Here is an 18,402-nt window from a genome sequence, read left to right as displayed (position 1 = left end):
TCAGTCTTATGCTTCTCTCAGGACAGTGAAAGCTGCCCCAGTAAGCTCCTTTGCTTGACCGCTGTGACACTCTTCCTCTGCTTTACCTTCCCTGGACGCTACCCAAAATCACCAGTCTCTCCAGATTATCCGATCTACACCAAACAATACGTCCAAACAACTGCAGAATGCGTCTCAAACATATTGTCGATAGTTGTTCCTTTATATGTAGTCTTTGGATGATTGACTGATTCATCCTGTGCTCTGTCTAAGAAATATGAAACATTCAGTGCCAACACCACATTTTGTAGGCATAATTGTCTTCCGCTCCCTTGCTCTCAGGGTCTATGACTCGACACAATACTAAAATATGAGAAACACTAATGTTTGCACAAGCATATTTTTCGTGGCAATTGAAATTGTAGGATAATAATCTCAAATTAAAGTCCATTTCTTCTTACTCATTTTACAAAAATGCCGTTACCAATGCCAAATCACTATTTGATAGATGTGCCTGAAAGCAGAGATGGAAGTGGCCATGAAACTCCTCGAGAAAGACATCCACGAGAAGCAGGACACCATCGTCTCTCTGCGGAGACAGTTGGACGACATCAAACTTATTAATCTAGAAATGTACCGGAAGCTGCAGGTAATGTAACATTTCACATTTGTCAATAACTTAATACATTTCAAGCTAGTTCAACAATAATAAAATTCAATATTATGAACTAATCTCCCACAGAATAACACTTCACTAATTTATTTCTAATTAACTACAAATCTACGCTTTATGTAAAATAATAATTCAAATTTCTATGTACTCTTTGCTTCTCTTTCTATGACATGATTTTCCTTATCGTGTTTTACATCAAAATAATCATTATGATGTGTTAGTATTTGAGTTGTATATGTTACACCGAATGTGTGAAATTGCGTATTACACGAAATCGGCAATATTTTGCCTAATTCATGAATAAGACAACAGGCTTGCATTACTCATGAATTAGGCAATTTATCTGCCGAGTGCGTGAATTTGGCAGGGTATGGAATTCTTAAACTGTCAACATGACAGTTGAAAAAGTAAATATAATACGGATGGTTTTATTAGTTATAATTGGACATAATATAATATTATTATTATTAGGTTAGGTTAGGTTAGGTTGTCAGGGTATGGACCTAATAGGTTGAGCAAGTGGCTGACATCCATTTCTCGTAAAAAACAAAATCTGTCAATACAAACCTTCACTCTGTGGAGGCCCATATGATCCTATCAGGATCGGACATGGTCGAAAAAAAAAAAAAAAAAAAAAAAAAAAAAACAAGTCTCAACAAACTATCAAATCATACTATCACAAACAAACAATCGACCATTGCCTGAGATCCAAGCACGCATCAAATCGGAAAATACCTTTTAATAAAATTCTTCCATTATCATATTATAGTTCTAGATTTTTTTTGGGCATAGTAAATGAATATGAACGTCATTGTAGTTATTGATTGGTATATTTTTATATAATCAATGACGTTTGACACATTTGGTTAGTTTGATTAGTTGCAAAAAACACCACCGGAGCGCGACCATCTATTTTGACCAATGCATGAGCATTTGACACATTTGGTTTAGTTGCAAAAAACTCCACTGTAGCGCTACTATCTAATTTACCCAATGCATGAACTAGGCAGATAAATTACTGCCGAATTCACGCACTCGGCAAATATTTTGCCTAATTCAAGAATAAAACAACAGGCTTGCATTTTTCATGAAATAGGCAAAATTTTGCCGATTTTATGTAATACGCAATTTCACACATTCGGCGTAACATATACTAAAAATAAAACGAGGTATATACCTATTTCTAATTCAATATGTACAGCTATTAATGATTATATAGTGCTTTGTATATTTTGAAGTATATATAATTATTTTTACGATATATTTTTTACGTTTACAATAAATTAACATTTTAATGTGGAATGTAAAAATAATTAATTACAAAATACACACAAAGCATTTTTAATCAAACGCTCTAAATATTGAATTTGGAAGAGTGTTCTATTTTTGATTTTATACAACTGATTAAACTTGACAAAACTGTTCGAAACGATTCTTTACTTTTAAATTAGATAGATTATAATTTGAAATCCATAATATTGTCCAATTTTTATCCATGTATATTTTGTTTCCTATTAACCGGTTCTATGCCTTTAGCAAGTTATCTTGCTCTATGCGGCCGTGATCGACATGCCGCACATAAAAATTTCGCGAGTTATCTCGTCAGACTTTAAACTATTGATATTGTCGATTGATTTGCATAATCTAAAAAATTAAACACACTGAAATCTGTACATCTCTTTGAATAATTATGAAATATTAACCTGCAAATTATCGGTATTAGAGCTTCGCTCTACATTTAACGTGTGTCGTTAAAAATCTGCGGCCTGTCAGATCCTGCCATAGTAATATTGTGAGGCATAGAAAAGGATAATTATTGTAGAACATTTGAATATATTATATGTACGTGTTTATTAATTCTGCACGATTAGTACAAATTGATCTTTTCGTTTTCACCATGTTACATCTATTTCTTGGCCAATTCACCTCATCTCGATTTTTCAATCATTTTAAAAAATGCATCCAGTTTTATCGCTAGTGTTGCCATGTAACATAATATTATACTTTATCATTTACATATTGTGATTTTTTGTACAGCCATAAATAAATAAATAAAACCTACACCATAGATTATTTTTACCATTGAATGCTTTCTGATCATTTCATCACCATCATTCCACCTGTAATAAATTATTAGTGAAATGATTTGTCATAATATCTTTTAAAATATTTTTTATAAATCGCTGATTGTTAATATTCTAGTTTGTTTGTTGTTATTATCATGTTTTTCTCTGTAACGCAGCTATAAATTGACACGGGGCATGTACAGGGACGAATTAGTGACCTGAGACCGACACAAGATTTTTTTTAGTCAATCGGTCCAAAACTAAATTATACATAATATTGAATTTAAAACGGATGATTTCTATTGTCTAATATTGAACAGTTCTGAGGGCAGTAAAAATAATATAATAAACACAACACAAAAAGGAAAAATTCGACAGTTTAAAATTTTTGTGATTCATCATATTTTAAATTTATATATGCGTTGGTCACAATTTGTAATAAAAATGTGTAGCAAAATTTTTAATTTGAGACTCATCAGAATAATAGGATTTCACCTGGTCATCCACGGAGGCAATCTGTCCTATTCATTTGATTATCGATTGACAAATGAAAAAATCTGAGGGATGATTTTGTTTTCTAAATATAAATAAATTGTATCCTTATTATTTGATTGCAGAATATAATACGATATAAAATTATTGATCTTGAAACTCTATTTTACAATGAAGTAATTAATAAATATAATTGATTAGTGCTCTAATTTTTAAGTAAGTATTGATTTTTTTAACTCGAACTTTTCTGCCAGAATCTTTAGATTATGGCTATTCATATCGAAAACAAATGAGGGCATTACATACAAAACTGCTGTCATTCAGTTTTTGTCGATTCCGCGTTAGCTACTGACAATGAAAGTGTATCAAAAATTATATCAAATGCAATCTTCCTTTATACGAAATCTATAATTATAAGTCCCTAAGAAGCACTTTTTCGTATTAACGAAGACTACATTTGATGTCTTTCTTTATACTGCCACGTCTCCACACCCGATATGCAGATGTATACCATGGCGTAACTAATGTTAGGTACTCTTCAAAGTTGTGCTGAAAGTGTCCTAAGAGCAACTTCACAAGACCTTGGTCGGTGTGCACTAGAGTGCGTGTGATTCCTACTTCGATAATAATATAATGTATTACGGTCAATTCTCGATGAGAAAAGACCTTCTCGCACGCCGTAAAATGCTGCAAACTTTTTAAAGGCTGAGAAATTTTTCTTCGTAGATACCGAACTGAAATTGCCGACCGGTCCAACTGAGGGTCGGATCGACTTGAGAAGCTCTTCCCTTTCAACCGACATTAGGATACCCCCATTCTTTATACTTTCATTATTAGCTCCCAACTCGAAATCGTCAAAAACTGAACAATGGTGGTTTTGCATGTGATGCCCTCAAACAAAAATATTACAGACTACATTTTTATACCCTGATACATATTATAGATTTCAAAAAAAAATGTATTGACATTATCAATTTCATTTATTTCTTGTTTTAGACGGTTATTTGAATGATTTATTAAAAATTTTGACAGTCTAATGTTAATTATTTTATGCCTTTTTGCATCAGTATGACATAGCAGCTGTGTTGACATTTTTGCTAGCTTCGTAATTGATTCCTCATTTTAATCATGCTGTTAATGTAAGTTTATAATTGATAAGGTCAACTGAATTCGCTTTTCTTAATTTTTACTAATGATTAGTATCTCTTTTGAATCCAAAATACTTTCGAAATCCGCTCAGGAGTGCGAATCGGAACTGACTCAAAAAGGAGAGATGGTATCGCGACTGCAATCGAAGGCTGAACAGATCGGCAAGATCCTGAACAACCTCGAGAAGTACAATCACCTCATCAACCAAGAGTCAGAAGGAAAAGCCATGAAGTCACCGAGCGGTGCCGGCTTGGATAGAGGACTTAAATCCCCTCTCGGCGACGGGTCCAAGGCTTTGAGCCTGAGGAACGGAGGCGGCAGCGTTGATCACGGGATGAAGAAATACAAGGAGTCCGATGGGCCTCCCAACAAGAAACTGGACCTGAAAGAAATCCCTCCATTTAAAATGAAGGCCAGGAAGAGTGAAGAATCTCTGGACTCTCCTGTTAACACTCCGGGCAATGCTATCACCGATATGTAATTCGAATTATGTAATTTTAACCGCTGTCACAGTTAGAAGCTTTTATTTTATTTTTATTTCGTTAAATGCTCAGGAGTTTTTATACATTTTATAATGTGTCTTTAATGGGATTGTTTTGTAATTACTACTATATAGCGCTTTTTTATAATTAAGAAAATTGCAACCGACATTATTGACATAATTGCCATCAAATATAATACTCGAAAAGCTTCAACTTTATCGAATAACTTCATTTGCTCTACTCAGGATCTTATATTGTTTAGCAGGAGAATTCATTTGTCTAAATCATACAAAAGACACTGCACTATTCATAGATTGTGAAATTTAATTTAGAATGTCAGTTTCACATCGTGGATGACTCTTGTAAACACGTCCGCTTTACGATGACTCATAACCAAAAGTAAATAAAAAGTGACAGAAATACACAAGTTGTCGTCATGTAGTGACATCTTTGTTTTGTTTTGTAAACTGCCACTACTAATGATATTACTACAATTTTAAGAAATGATAAATTATAAATAAATATTTTGTAGTTATATTTTTATCAGTTCTCTTTTTGAAATATAATAATATAAATTCAATTAAGTCATGCAAAAGCAATGTTACACTATTATATATGTCACTCACTATTACTTGTGATATGACGATATTTACCATCTCCAACATACCTCATTTCAAATACTTGCAAATTTGTCTTTACATAAAAGTGATTCAGTAAAATGTTTATTTACAAAAATACTGTTGCATAAGCTTGCGTCGATATGAATGTCATTTAGTTAGCCATTAATATAAAGATATTTATTGTTTATATTAGTTTTGCATTGGGAGTTTAACACAATGGCATATTATGATAGAATCGTTAGCATATTTATTTGGCTGTGCACAATAAACTATTGCCATATTTTCATTTTGAATTTACGTAATTATGATCGTGAATCTAATTTTAGGATGCGGCCATGGAAAATAATGCCAAAATTTATTATCATATAATGGTATCTTTAGGACATAATTTAAATTGATATTTTGGCTAAAGTAATAATGAAAACGATAAAAAAAAAACTTTTTCGTAATATAATAAGATTTCCCATGTCACATCAGTGATAATTAAATTTATTTTCTTAGAACGCTCGTTAATTATTTTATTCTGTATTTTTTTTAATTTAAAATTATAATTAATGGGGAACATCCCATAATCAATTATTAAAAATTTTAAATCACTCTGCGTTCACTACATAATGAAATTGTTATAATTTTACAGTATGTGGTGTTTCATTTACAAAGAGTATCAAATGTTTGTAAACGAAACACATATTGTAAAATTAAAACATTTCATAAAGTGATTTTAAAATATTTAAAATTTACATGATATATTTAGGAATAAACAATGATGTTTATCAATATCATACTCATAGTTAGGTACTATACATAATTTTATAATATATTATAAAGAGTATTTGACTAATTATTATTTATATATAGGTTTTATAGGGTTTTTATAGAGCTCTTTAAATCACAGTTCATGATCTTCTTGCATAAAAAATATTAATTAAAATAAAATACTTATATATATATATATATATAATTTTCAATGTGGCACCCCTAGTTTGTATGAAGTACATTAGAATCTAAAATGAATGTTAGAATGAGATAAACTATTAATAATTATTATATGATTGTTACTAGCTTAAATATTAATATTATGTATTAAGAAAGCTGCTATTTTACCCAACAATATCTACACTTCACAGTTTATTTTTATATTTTAAACTGTAAATTTAAAAGCAATATTCAACCAAAGATTCTAAAACTTTGCGAAAATTTTATACGCTACTTATGAAATGTTTCGATATCTCCAAAAATATATATGTATATATAAGGATGTAAAATTATTGCATATAAATAACAAAATGATTATGTTCCTACAATTATTACAAACTAATTAACATGTTCATATTAGTAATTATATTATTTTAATATTATATCAGAGCTGTGGTGAAAGTTTTTTTAATATATATTTAATTCTCCTTTTTTAAGTGAATCGTCTTATGGTGAAAATGGAAAGAATCAGTACAAAAAATTGATTGGAATCCAAAAATTTTAGCTTTATACCAAAATTGTATCCCCAGTTCAATAGTGATACAAGTAAAAAAAATCATAAAATAACATTCTCATATACATACAGAAATTGACGAAAATCATCATGGTTGTATTTCATTTATATTGATATTTATTTAAGTTGAGTCGCAACAGTGTCTTAAGTCAAAATGTTTTTTTTTTTATTGTTTCACTATTGGATTAAGGATATAACATTTTGAATTGTTTCCGTTAAGATGATTTTTTTGGATTGTTATGGAAAAGGGTGTTGCCAAAGTATCTTTATTCTGACTTTTCTACATTGATTGTTTTAGGTGTGCGAAAGCTCATTGAAACATAAGACAGAATTAATTACGAAATTGGAAGAAAAGACTGATTCTATGGGGAAAACAATTGAACGCCTTGACGAAAAGTAGGTTGCATTCAATTACATACTATTATTTTTTTAAATTTTCAATGATCTCAAAATGTCGAATAATTTTCACATAAATAATTAGGTACTTACTATATTATAAATAAAAGAAGAAGATGCTAATTTTGATACATCATTTTCCCAATAAACGCAGCAAGTATATTAATTAATTTAATTTTTCATTAAATGAGATTATAATTCTTTATAAAAGTAGACCATTTTATAATATTCAAATATAAAATAAATAATTTCAGTTGTACCGATGATATAAAATATTATTTTAGTATGATAATGTGACTTATTACCTAAAAAGCAGTAGGTACGTAAACATTAATGCAACAAAACTAAATAAAATATTAATCCGCTTTACACTTAATTAAATGTTTCAGTAATAACTCAAACCATAATTTAAAAGAATTATGAATTATGGTACTTAATTCGAATTTGAAATTATATGAATTATAAACAACACAATAGGATTATTAAGTTAAATTTATTCACAGGACTATCTAATATTCAGTACTGTAAAGTTGACATTTAAATATAATAACCTTACCCCATATCATATAATTGGTAAATAGATATGATATTATGGTGGGTTATGTGATGGTTTTGCACTTGAAATTATATATTATGATTGTCAACTTTAGAGTGTTTTTAGTGTGCCTATTAATTGGTTTTGTTTATAATTATAATTCTAGTCAATTACGCGAGTAAATAATATGCACTCATGCTACTAAATTGCTTTATAGTCATAATTTCTTGACCGGTTATGGAAAACCAACAAAACATAATCAAATACTGAAGTATATGATGTATTTGATGCCTTGAAGATGTATTTTTATTACAATTTTCGTAAATTTATAAACAGATGTCAGGTTTGATGTTTTTGTATGTGTACACAAAAAAAAATATTGAATATTAATGAATTGAAATCGAGAGTATTTGCATTTAAAAAAAAAAGCAAAATTGTTGGGACAGGGCAAAGATAATATCATGCGGGAACAATAATCTCATATTATATATTTTGTATACACGCATTCGGTGTAAATGCTTGGTATTATTTTTAAGATATATATTAAAATATTGTTTTTTTCGCGCATTATTGGTTTATTTTTAGGGAAAAAATTGTAACCAAAGATACTGGCAAACCTATGCGAAGAACAGCTGATGTCGTAAAATTTATTTCTATATACATTAAGATAGCTATTATGTTTATTGTATTTTAATATTTGTGATAGGTCTATGCTTTATATCGAAGAGTTAGCGTTAACGATTGGATACTGCAGTATTTTTATTCCTAAGTTTTGTTTATAAAATAATACTCAATGTTTTCGAGAATAATTTATAATCGATTCGATATTGATCAAAGTCACATGTGCTAGTTATTGTTTTGCATATTGAATAAATGATTGCTTTTGTGAATTTAATAAATCAATCTGTAAAATTAACAGTTGTTTTCTTATGAAATATACTCCTTATAAATCCAGAAACTCATAAAGTGACACACTTATATACGTAGTTAGACATCCTTTATTTTTTTATGCAATTTTTTTTAATGTCTTTTCTCCCGTGGGTTTGCCGTTATCTTTTGTTATAATTTTTGCTACCTGAGTACTTAGTGCTTGTTATAATATCCTATTATGTACATTTATTATCTAGTTTGCTTTGTTATAAATTATACTTAATACCTATATTATTTATTATTATTTTGTAGTTTACTATTTATTTTAATTTTACGAAACCTTTTTGACAAAATTTGTTATTTCTATGTTATTTATTAATTTTGCTTTATCCCCATGTGAGGCAAAGTCGGTAACTTCCATATTTCAGAAGTTTAAGATAATCACAAAAAACCATCAAATTACATTGAGGACTGAGGAATGCAGACATATTAATAAAGAATTAGCAAAAGCAAATAACAAAATAAAATGTCCTCAACATAGAAAATGACGGCTGATGAATATAAACGGCTTTGCAATCAAACTTCCAGTTTAATTCTATTTAACTAATAAACGTAGCTGAATTTGATATTTTATGAATATACCTACAATGGAAAAGTACTTGCCGAATTACAATCATGAATAATATCAAATAAAGTAAAAATGGAGGTGACCGACTTTGAAACTAATTGCCTCATATATTTTACAAATTTATTGATTTGGTTGATGTTATTGATTATAGCTCACTTTAATTCTGAGATGCATAAAATTTCGAGTTCTTTAAATTTAAGTAATGTCAAAAGTCATGCTTGTATTAAAATAGAACAACAGCTGCGTAATCTTAATTAACGATGCTGTGTCGCATTCCAAAATCAAAATTATATTTTTAAAACCAGTTTACTCAATAATTATTATTAAATTATAAATTAACGATTACTTTAGCAGTGGTTAATTAAATGAATGGACGCATCGCGGATTCAGTATACATACAGTCACTGGCGGCTCCCTCTATAGGTCATTCGGTCATTGACCTGCCAAAATAAATACCTAAAAGTGCGGCCACACCGGCAGCAAGTCGCGCGACAACTCGTTAAATTTTACGATAATTATCATAATTGCTTAAGAAATTTTACGATAATTATCATGCTTATCGTAAAATTTAACGAGTTGTCGCGAGACTTGTTTTCGGTGTGGACCCGGCATTACAATCGACATAATAATACTAATAATATGTGCAATGTCATATATAATAATATTAATAATAATCGGTGGATCTGAAAATTGACCCAAATTGAATATTTTTATAAAATTTCCTCTCTCGTTTCTCATACATAAGACAGAGATCGATATAACACAAAATACGAGATCGAAGCTTGTGACGGTGCGTGAATTACTGTAATATCGGCAATGCCCGAGTATGAGACAAAAGATTTTTTCACCTAATTAAATGAAACAGAATGATAACACTGACTAGATAATTGGTCTCAAGACGCAACTGTGTATGCGGTTCGGATTCGTTGACAGGTTTTGACGAATGCCTTTGGTTATTTTAATAATATATAAGGAGTTTTTGGTGATTTATAACATTTTTGTGAAGCAGTTAGTACGCACGCAGTAGCAATTGAAGTCTGTGATACAATTATAATGGAAATGGAAGCACGATTTGCATCCAACGATCATCTCATTATATCCGATTTGTTCAATAAAGAAAATTACACTGATTTTAAAAATAATTTTCCCACACGTCAAGTAAATTTGGTAAAACTGTTAGAAGAAATAAACATAATCAAGTTAAAAAATGAATTATTGGTGTTTTATCAACGAGATGATTTGCATGGCGCTATTAGTGCAGTTTCTCTTCTATATTTTTTACTCAGCAATAATTTCAACGAAACATTTTCCGAGTCGATCAAAGTTCTCCAATTTATTTGCGTCATACCAATGACAACAGTTGAAAGTGAAAGATGTTTTTCCACTCTCAAAAGAATAAAAACCTTTCTACGCAATAGGGCCAGGATAGACTGACCGCTCTTGCAATGCTCAGTATTGAAAAAAAATATGTGGGAAAAATAGACAATTTTTATAATCGTGTGATTGATGATTTTTCAAAAAGCAAAGAAAGAAAAGTGGACCTGATTTACAAAAAATTATAACGCGTTGTGTGCAATTTCGGTTAACGATGGGTTGGCGTTATGAAAAACGGACATTTTTTGAAGGGTTAGTAGGTACCGACCTATAACAATTTCTAGCACTTATTCTATAATGTATAAAAAGTCAATTTGCAATACGTCTTTTCAGTATACAACGAAAAGGCAAATTAATATAATATATTCAAAATTGACCTGCTAGGTTTTTCCGGATTAAGCCGCCAATGCATACAGTGTCTTCCCATTCTAGATTTTTTATTGAAATAGAAAAATAAAAAATCGTTTATGATGACAATGGTGTCTGGTTACATTTTTGATGTCACAGTGAGAATACTAATATAATAAGACAAATTTAATACTACTAGTCTTTCGTGTTTGTGTATATAATCGAAGTCGGAAAAAAGTAAATGACATGAACTATTTATTTAATTTCTCATTTGAAAATGTTAGCTGTCAGATTTGCAGATTATCTGTCACATGCGCGTATCTATCCTTGTACACAAACAGTGCTCATACACTCTAAACCGCTAATTAGTGTTTAGTGATTAGTGATATTCTATGCATCTCGGTCTTATAGTTTTTTGTTTTGTAAATCCTAAACTCTCTACAAACATGAATATATACATAATTCTGTAAGACTTATGACCTTACTTAAGACCATACAAATTATACATACAAAATAAAAATAATGATTGCACTTCATTATATACTTTACTCAAAAGACAACTAAATTAAAAAATAAAAATAACTATTTAATTTTGCCTAAGGGTCCACGTGACGTGTAAAGGTTGAAAATTATGAAAATATATAAATGTCCTTCTGATGCTGTGGCGTTTTTCATCCTGGGAATTAACATTTTATGGTCAAATAAAATATATTAATACAATTAATACAATACAAGAGTATTATTGTAATTCTCGTCATTCTAAAATTGAGAATACACCCATACACAAACGATAATAGAAATTGTATTAAATTCTACAGCATGTTATTTCGATAGTTCTTTCGGTTGTAACACCATTATCAAGACTATTTCGTTTCATAAGTTTCCGGAGTTTCCCCTTTTCTTTTGACAATACAGACAATTGCAAACTCCAGTGAGATATTTTACCGAATATATATTACTATAAGTACCTATATATTATAATGTTAAGCGAATATAGTAATTTGAAAAAATTTAACGAAAAATGGCTGTATTATCAATTTTAGAACAATGTTAAAAATAATATTCTATTATTGGATTGATATGATTTATAAGATCATGAAATACTGATACACAGGATGAGAAAAGTCATGGTATCATAATGACATATATATTATCTTTCCTACAAAGAGTTACGTATTTTTCAGGTTTAGCTCTCAAAAATACTACAGATTCTTCTTTGTCAACCTTTGTATGTCATGTGGGCAATGACATTATTAATGGACAACCCACTCAGTACAGCATCTAGCAAGTAAATGCGCGCATAGCGATATTCACACATGTATAGGTAGACGTCACGCAATTTTCATTATGCGATATCACGCATCGGGAATTTATAGGAATATCACCTTTATTGTAATGGCGTTAGAACAGTGTATCTAGTGTCAATGTTAATTTGAGCGAACTCGTTCGAACCATTCGGCAGACCCGACAAAAACATTGGGAATTTATAGCAATATCACCTTTATTGTAATGGTGTTAGAACAGATTATGCCATTCGGCAGACCAGACAAAAAAAGGGAGTCATTTTTTTTTCCAGATGCTTCGTCCATAGTAATGTCATTGCATGTGGGCCCTTAACCCGGCACCTGCCTCAAAAATCATATGACGCACCATAACTACGCATGAATTCCATTATTGTCTTTGTTCTATACTAAAAAAAGCAATAAAAAATATGTCACAGCTCCAGTCGAGAACCCAAAGCCATTAAGATAATTTCGACACACAAAAAAACCGTAATAAATCAGTTATAATATCAGAAACACTCGAACAAACGAATGCTATCCAAATTTGAAAGAACTTACCGCAAGTTAATGTCTTCGGGTTGAGTCGTAAACAAATATAAAGGGGACCCTTTTAATATATTTAAACTACACAAACACTTCACTTATTGAATATTATTGATAAATTAACACGAACTCACATATTAAAAAAAAAAACAAATACAATAATAAACCTATTTTAAAATTCTTTAGATGTGTGATATATTTTAAAGCAAGGTGACAGACATAACGCAACATCACAGTTGGGCACATATAGCGAGAGAGTTTTGTTTTTTTCGGATTTTTTTTAGAATTCCCGCATACGAAACATCTTCTTCTAGGCTTATCGGTATTTTGTGTCGGTAAAATGTATTCTGGCAAATGTCCCGTTGCACTTTTGGGCAATAATCGTACGGGATTATCGCTAGTTGACGCTGTCGGCTTAGGCAGGGGTGCATTTGAAATTCTCACACAATATTTGTCCACTAGTTGTTTTATTACACAGAGTTGAAAATCGCCCAATGTTTTTTTGTCAGATTTAATAAATTTATATAAATAAAAAGCATTTAATAAATATAAGTCGATCATGTGGAATGCGACCTTTTTATACCACTTGATCGATTTTCTCATACACGACAAGTTGCTAAGCATCATGTCGGACTTATCTACCGTACCCATATTTTTGTTATAATCTATAACACATTTTGGTTTTTCAATGTTTTCGCCAGTTCTATAGTTCACTTTTCCCGTTGGTCCAAATGATGCATCGTGGAGGGTGGATAGCATGTGAACATCCCTCCTATCGTGCCATTTCAGAGCCAAAAGTGGACTATTGTACTTAGCCTCGGTATCTCCCTTTTTCAGTTTGCTGAACTCTGGCATATCTTTACGATTTTTTCTCACTGTACCGCAAGCATTCGTTTTGTGAGAGTGAAGGTATTTAAAGAGCGCCGGACTCGAATACCAGTTATCACACTATAAGGTGTGACCTTTCCCGATATAGTCTTTCATTAGCGTTGTCACTACCGCACCGGAAATACCGAGATTTTCATTGTCTTGTATGTCAGTCCCTTCCCCACAATAAATTATAAAGTCAATAATATATCCTGTCATTACGTCACACATCACAAACATTTTTATTCCAAATCGATGTCTTTTGGAAGGAATGAATTGTTTAAAAATTAATCTACCCTTAAACACGATTATGCTCTCATCTATGCAAAGATTCTGATACGGTATCATCGTTTCCCTAAAAATTGTTCTTGTGTGTTCTAACAGTAATCTAATTTTAGCTAGTCTATCATTTGAGGCGGTCACACTAGGATCAGAAAAATGAAGCATTTGTAAAATAAGTTGGTATCGATTTCTAGCCATTATTTTCCCAAAAATGACTGCATGCAGGTAAGGATCGGTACTCCAATGTTCCTCTATCGACGTGTGCTTATTTCGAGTCATCAGCATTGATACGGCAAAAAATGTATACAACTCCGGCACTGACGTGTCTGTCCAATTGTGTGACCGCGATTTCGGTCCGAGGTCTCCCGCACTGTACGAATGGTTAAAAAATGTATTCGTTTGGTTCACTATTTCCGACATTATATTTTTATTCAAAAAATGTTCAAAGAAAAGACATTCGGGAGAGGATTCGTCCAAGTCGTTCGATGTCACGCCAGATCGACAATCATTGAATTCGTGAACTATTGGAATATACGGACCAGTTCTCCATGACCGCAAAAATTCAATTGGCTCGTCAGAGTCCGTATCGTCAACATCATGATCAGTCTCATGTTGTTCCAATTCCTCTTCCGACATGTCATAATCTGAGTCCAATTCCTCATTAGTACGCACATTTTCTTCCTCCATATTTACGCACTATAAAACTATGAAATGTTTTTAAAATGTTTAACTACAGTATTAAGAAACGCCAAATCACAGAAACCATTAAACTCACACACCATAGTTATTGATATCAGTATTAATTTTCACATTCACTAAAATGGGACACGGTAGACAGTACAAAAAGTATTTTAAAAATCGCGATAAAATAAAATCATACGTTCAATAGTTAATCATGCCAGTTTTAATGTGATAAGTACACCAGACAGCAAAAAAAGTATTTATCAACGATTGCGGTAAATATTCAACTTGTATGCGATAAATACAATCCCGCGCAATGGCCCGCTCGGTTGAAAGTCTGTCGTATACTGCGCAGTCGCGGCGCGCAGTTCAAACTGATTTCTGTCGACCGGCAAAACTTGGCCGTACGAATTGGTTCGAAACTTTGGTGATTATTTTATATTTAGAACCAATGCTTTTAAAATATGTCATAGGTGGCAGGAGAAGGACAAATCAGGCCAAATTTACGTGAAAAAATCAGTCCCGTATGATAAATATGGACGCGGTGGCATCGATTTATACACATGCGCATTGCGAATTTGGCCGATTTGTACAAGGTGTGTGACATCGGCGCCGGCCGGGTTAATAGAAATTGAATAAACAGCTTACGAAGATGTGAATATTGGTAATTTGTCCTGTACTATTAAAATAGATGTACATTTTGGGATTCATATACTACATTCAAAGTGTACATGGTAAAGAGGAAGGTTGGAGATTTTCATCATGAATAGTCATGAAATCTATGGAGCGAGCAACAAATTACAGAATTATGAAGCTAATTAAAAAAGAATGCAGAGGTCTTTCAGTATACGTCACTTTTATTCATATGTATGTACGCACCTTTAATGCCAATGTATGAAATATGCAATCTATCCAGTGTTCAATACAAGTGAGGGGCTTAGAAAAAAAATGGCCGTTTTCATTTTCATTAAAATGATGGTGAGTCATTAAACATGTATTATAGATATAATTTCTAAAAAAAAGTATTTTTAAATGTTTTTATACTAATAATAATATATACTTTTTTTAGAAAATATACTTATAAAGAGACATAAGATATTTTTTTTGACTTACTGAACTTTTTCATTGAAACGTAACCTCAAACTGAACATTGAAAAAATTAGGCGTTCAACAGCTCTGGATATAATATGTATTCAAACAAAAAAGTCAGTTTTGTTTTTATCAGTTAGAATAATTTATCAATGGTAGCAAATATCACTAGGATTTTGGTAAAATTCTTAGCAGCAAATGAAAAATAGGTTTTTGATCCTTAACTAATTCTCAGGACAACATGTGTGTATTTCTACTGTATTTAAAAGTCATTTGTACAATTTATTGACTTATTCTAAAGGACCTCTGCACCGTTCTAGCCAAAAATAAATTAACAATTTTTAAAACCATCTAACAATCTGAAGATATGATTCACATTTCGATATCCTGTAAGTATAATAAATTTCTAATAATTCTTAATTTATTTAGTAATTAATATAATTTTAAGGACCCGTGTAAAATATAAATGTTTTTAGGTTAGATACTGAGAAAGAAGCGAGAGTTAAGAGTGAAGAGAACCGCAGAGCTCTCGGCGGACGTGCAATGGAGGCTGAGAGATCGGCCGTTGCCGCCGAGGGAGACCTGCGCATTGAAAGGGAATGGCGGTTAGCACTGCAGGTAAAACAGGAATCATTAAATTTTTCCCGTTTGTAAATCACAAATCAAGTGAAGTGGTCCATGTTGAAATTCTTCAGATTTAAATATACGTTGACATTAAAAACAATTTCCCATGCTTGCCATTGTAAATACTTTCCACAATGACCGAACGAGACAGTGTGCTTATTTAAAAACTTTCAATATAATATTGCATCGTTTAAAATCATCAAAGAAATTCTTATTACCCTATATCTTTTGACCTGACTCTTTTACAGACATTTAAATATATTTATCGAAGCAATGAAACATGGTTTAATTGGTAAACTGCACAGATATTAACATCACTAAGTTGACATATTTATTCATCATGGCTGATTGTCTTTTCATACGCTCTGCAGATTGGCAAATGTCATATTAGAAGTGTGAAGTTGTTTTCAAATGAACGTTTTCGTTGAATTAAGAGTACAAATTGAAGAGTGACATTCCAAACCGGCCTAAGTCTAAAAATCTGATTTTGAGATAATCATATTTTTGTGATTTGCAATTTACCTCTTAACTTTTCGGTACTATAATGTTTGGCAATTTTATAGAAAATTCAAAGACTCGAAAACATAGTATATAAATAACTTTAAAAAGTATAGTAAAACTCCAAAAAAATTCATTCAAAAACTGACTTTTTTTTCAAAATGGCCCTAAGTCTGTACTAAGTACAGTTTGGGACACAATAAAATAAAGTTTAGTGTCTTTTGTGTATACAATTATGATTGTGTAATAGAATGTGGTCATGGACAGTTCTGTTGGGATGATTAATGAATAAAAATTATATAAAATTTCTTTCACTTTGATGCATTTTTTGATAAAAAGGTAAACATTGTAACTTTTACAGCATAATAATATATTATATAATAATACTACAATGTAGGATCATTTTCAATAAAAAAATAGTTTACTGATGTGCACATGAACTTATAAAACACAAATTCTCTAATATTTCGTCTGACATTTCTAATCTGACGTGTTACAATATTATATTATGGCCGCTTGAAGCGTAAATGTAGCAAAAAGAGTTCAACTGCGCATGCGCATATATCCTTAGGCCAGTTTGGAAAGAATCAACCGTTACCTTAGTGCTGTTTTGAGAAAAAAGGCACATTTCGACATCAAATTTAAGAGACTAAGTAAAATATAAGTTTTAGTGAGAATATAGATCTCAACACACTCTATCGGATTCCATCAAAACATGAAAATTTGTAATTTTGGACTAAGGCCGGTTTGGAATGTCACTCTTCAATTGCAGATGGTGTTGGTTAGTTTTTAAAATTCAATTTAACCCTGCCGAAACGAAACCGTCATAGTGGAGGAGGTAGCCTGTGGAGATCTGACAAAAATATAGTGCACACTTTGTCAGTCGTATTTGTTTTCATTGAATTGGGAGTACAAATTGCAGATGGTGTTCATTAGTTTTTTTAAAAATCATGTTACCCTTGCCTATATATGCCCTTGCATATTCTTCTATCTCTAAAATATCCAAAATTATGTACGATTTTAATGGCATAATTTTAGATATTTTATAGATTGATGAATATTTTTTGTTTATTATCTATTGTGGTTTGGTTTACCCAAGGTGAAAACAAATAAGTATGATTGACAAAGTTTAGTGTGCACTATTTATGTCGGATCTCAAGAGACTGCTACCACCTTTCGACACTGATATAGTAGAAGGTTTTCTTCAGCATCTTTGCTTCGATGCCAGAAGCAATATAAACACGATCGACTCCAGTGACGTATTAATTAGCCACGTGTACTATCTTGTGTACCGGAAGTATTTTGCACCAAGTGCCATGATAATTATTTAGGAAATATATTCTTTGTTACAGGATGCAATGATGAAGGATAGGGATAGAATATCAGAATTAAATCATGAGGTGGACTCCTTGAAGACAATAGAAAAGGTATATT

General features: G+C 31.2%; 1 protein-coding gene across 4 annotated transcripts in view; it reads left to right on the top strand.

Moving 5' to 3' along the window:
- LOC147073198 (RUN and FYVE domain-containing protein 2-like) overlaps positions 1-18,402 on the top strand; it is a 32,139-nt gene that overhangs the window by 10,358 nt on the left and 3,379 nt on the right. For 2 of the 4 annotated variants that reach the window (XM_085945064.1, XM_085945063.1), the window contains exons 9-12: positions 488-628; positions 7,249-7,346; positions 16,323-16,464; positions 18,321-18,395. In XM_085945064.1, coding sequence (XP_085801190.1) covers positions 488-628; positions 7,249-7,346; positions 16,323-16,464; positions 18,321-18,395 — 456 coding nt within the window. Of the gene's footprint in view, positions 1-487; positions 629-4,450; positions 5,052-7,248; positions 7,347-16,322; positions 16,465-18,320; positions 18,396-18,402 lie in introns of those variants that run through there. The other 2 variants (XM_085945066.1, XM_085945065.1) reach the window with 2 other exon arrangements.

The sequence above is a fragment of the Rhyacophila brunnea genome, unplaced genomic scaffold (assembly GCF_057557595.1).
Source record: "Rhyacophila brunnea isolate RB1 unplaced genomic scaffold, BYU_Rbru_1.0 scaffold_18, whole genome shotgun sequence".
In the NCBI taxonomy this organism is placed as follows: domain Eukaryota; kingdom Metazoa; phylum Arthropoda; class Insecta; order Trichoptera; family Rhyacophilidae; genus Rhyacophila; species Rhyacophila brunnea.
The sequence above is the reverse complement of the archived record's forward strand: the minus strand, read 5'-3'. Positions and strand labels throughout refer to the sequence as shown.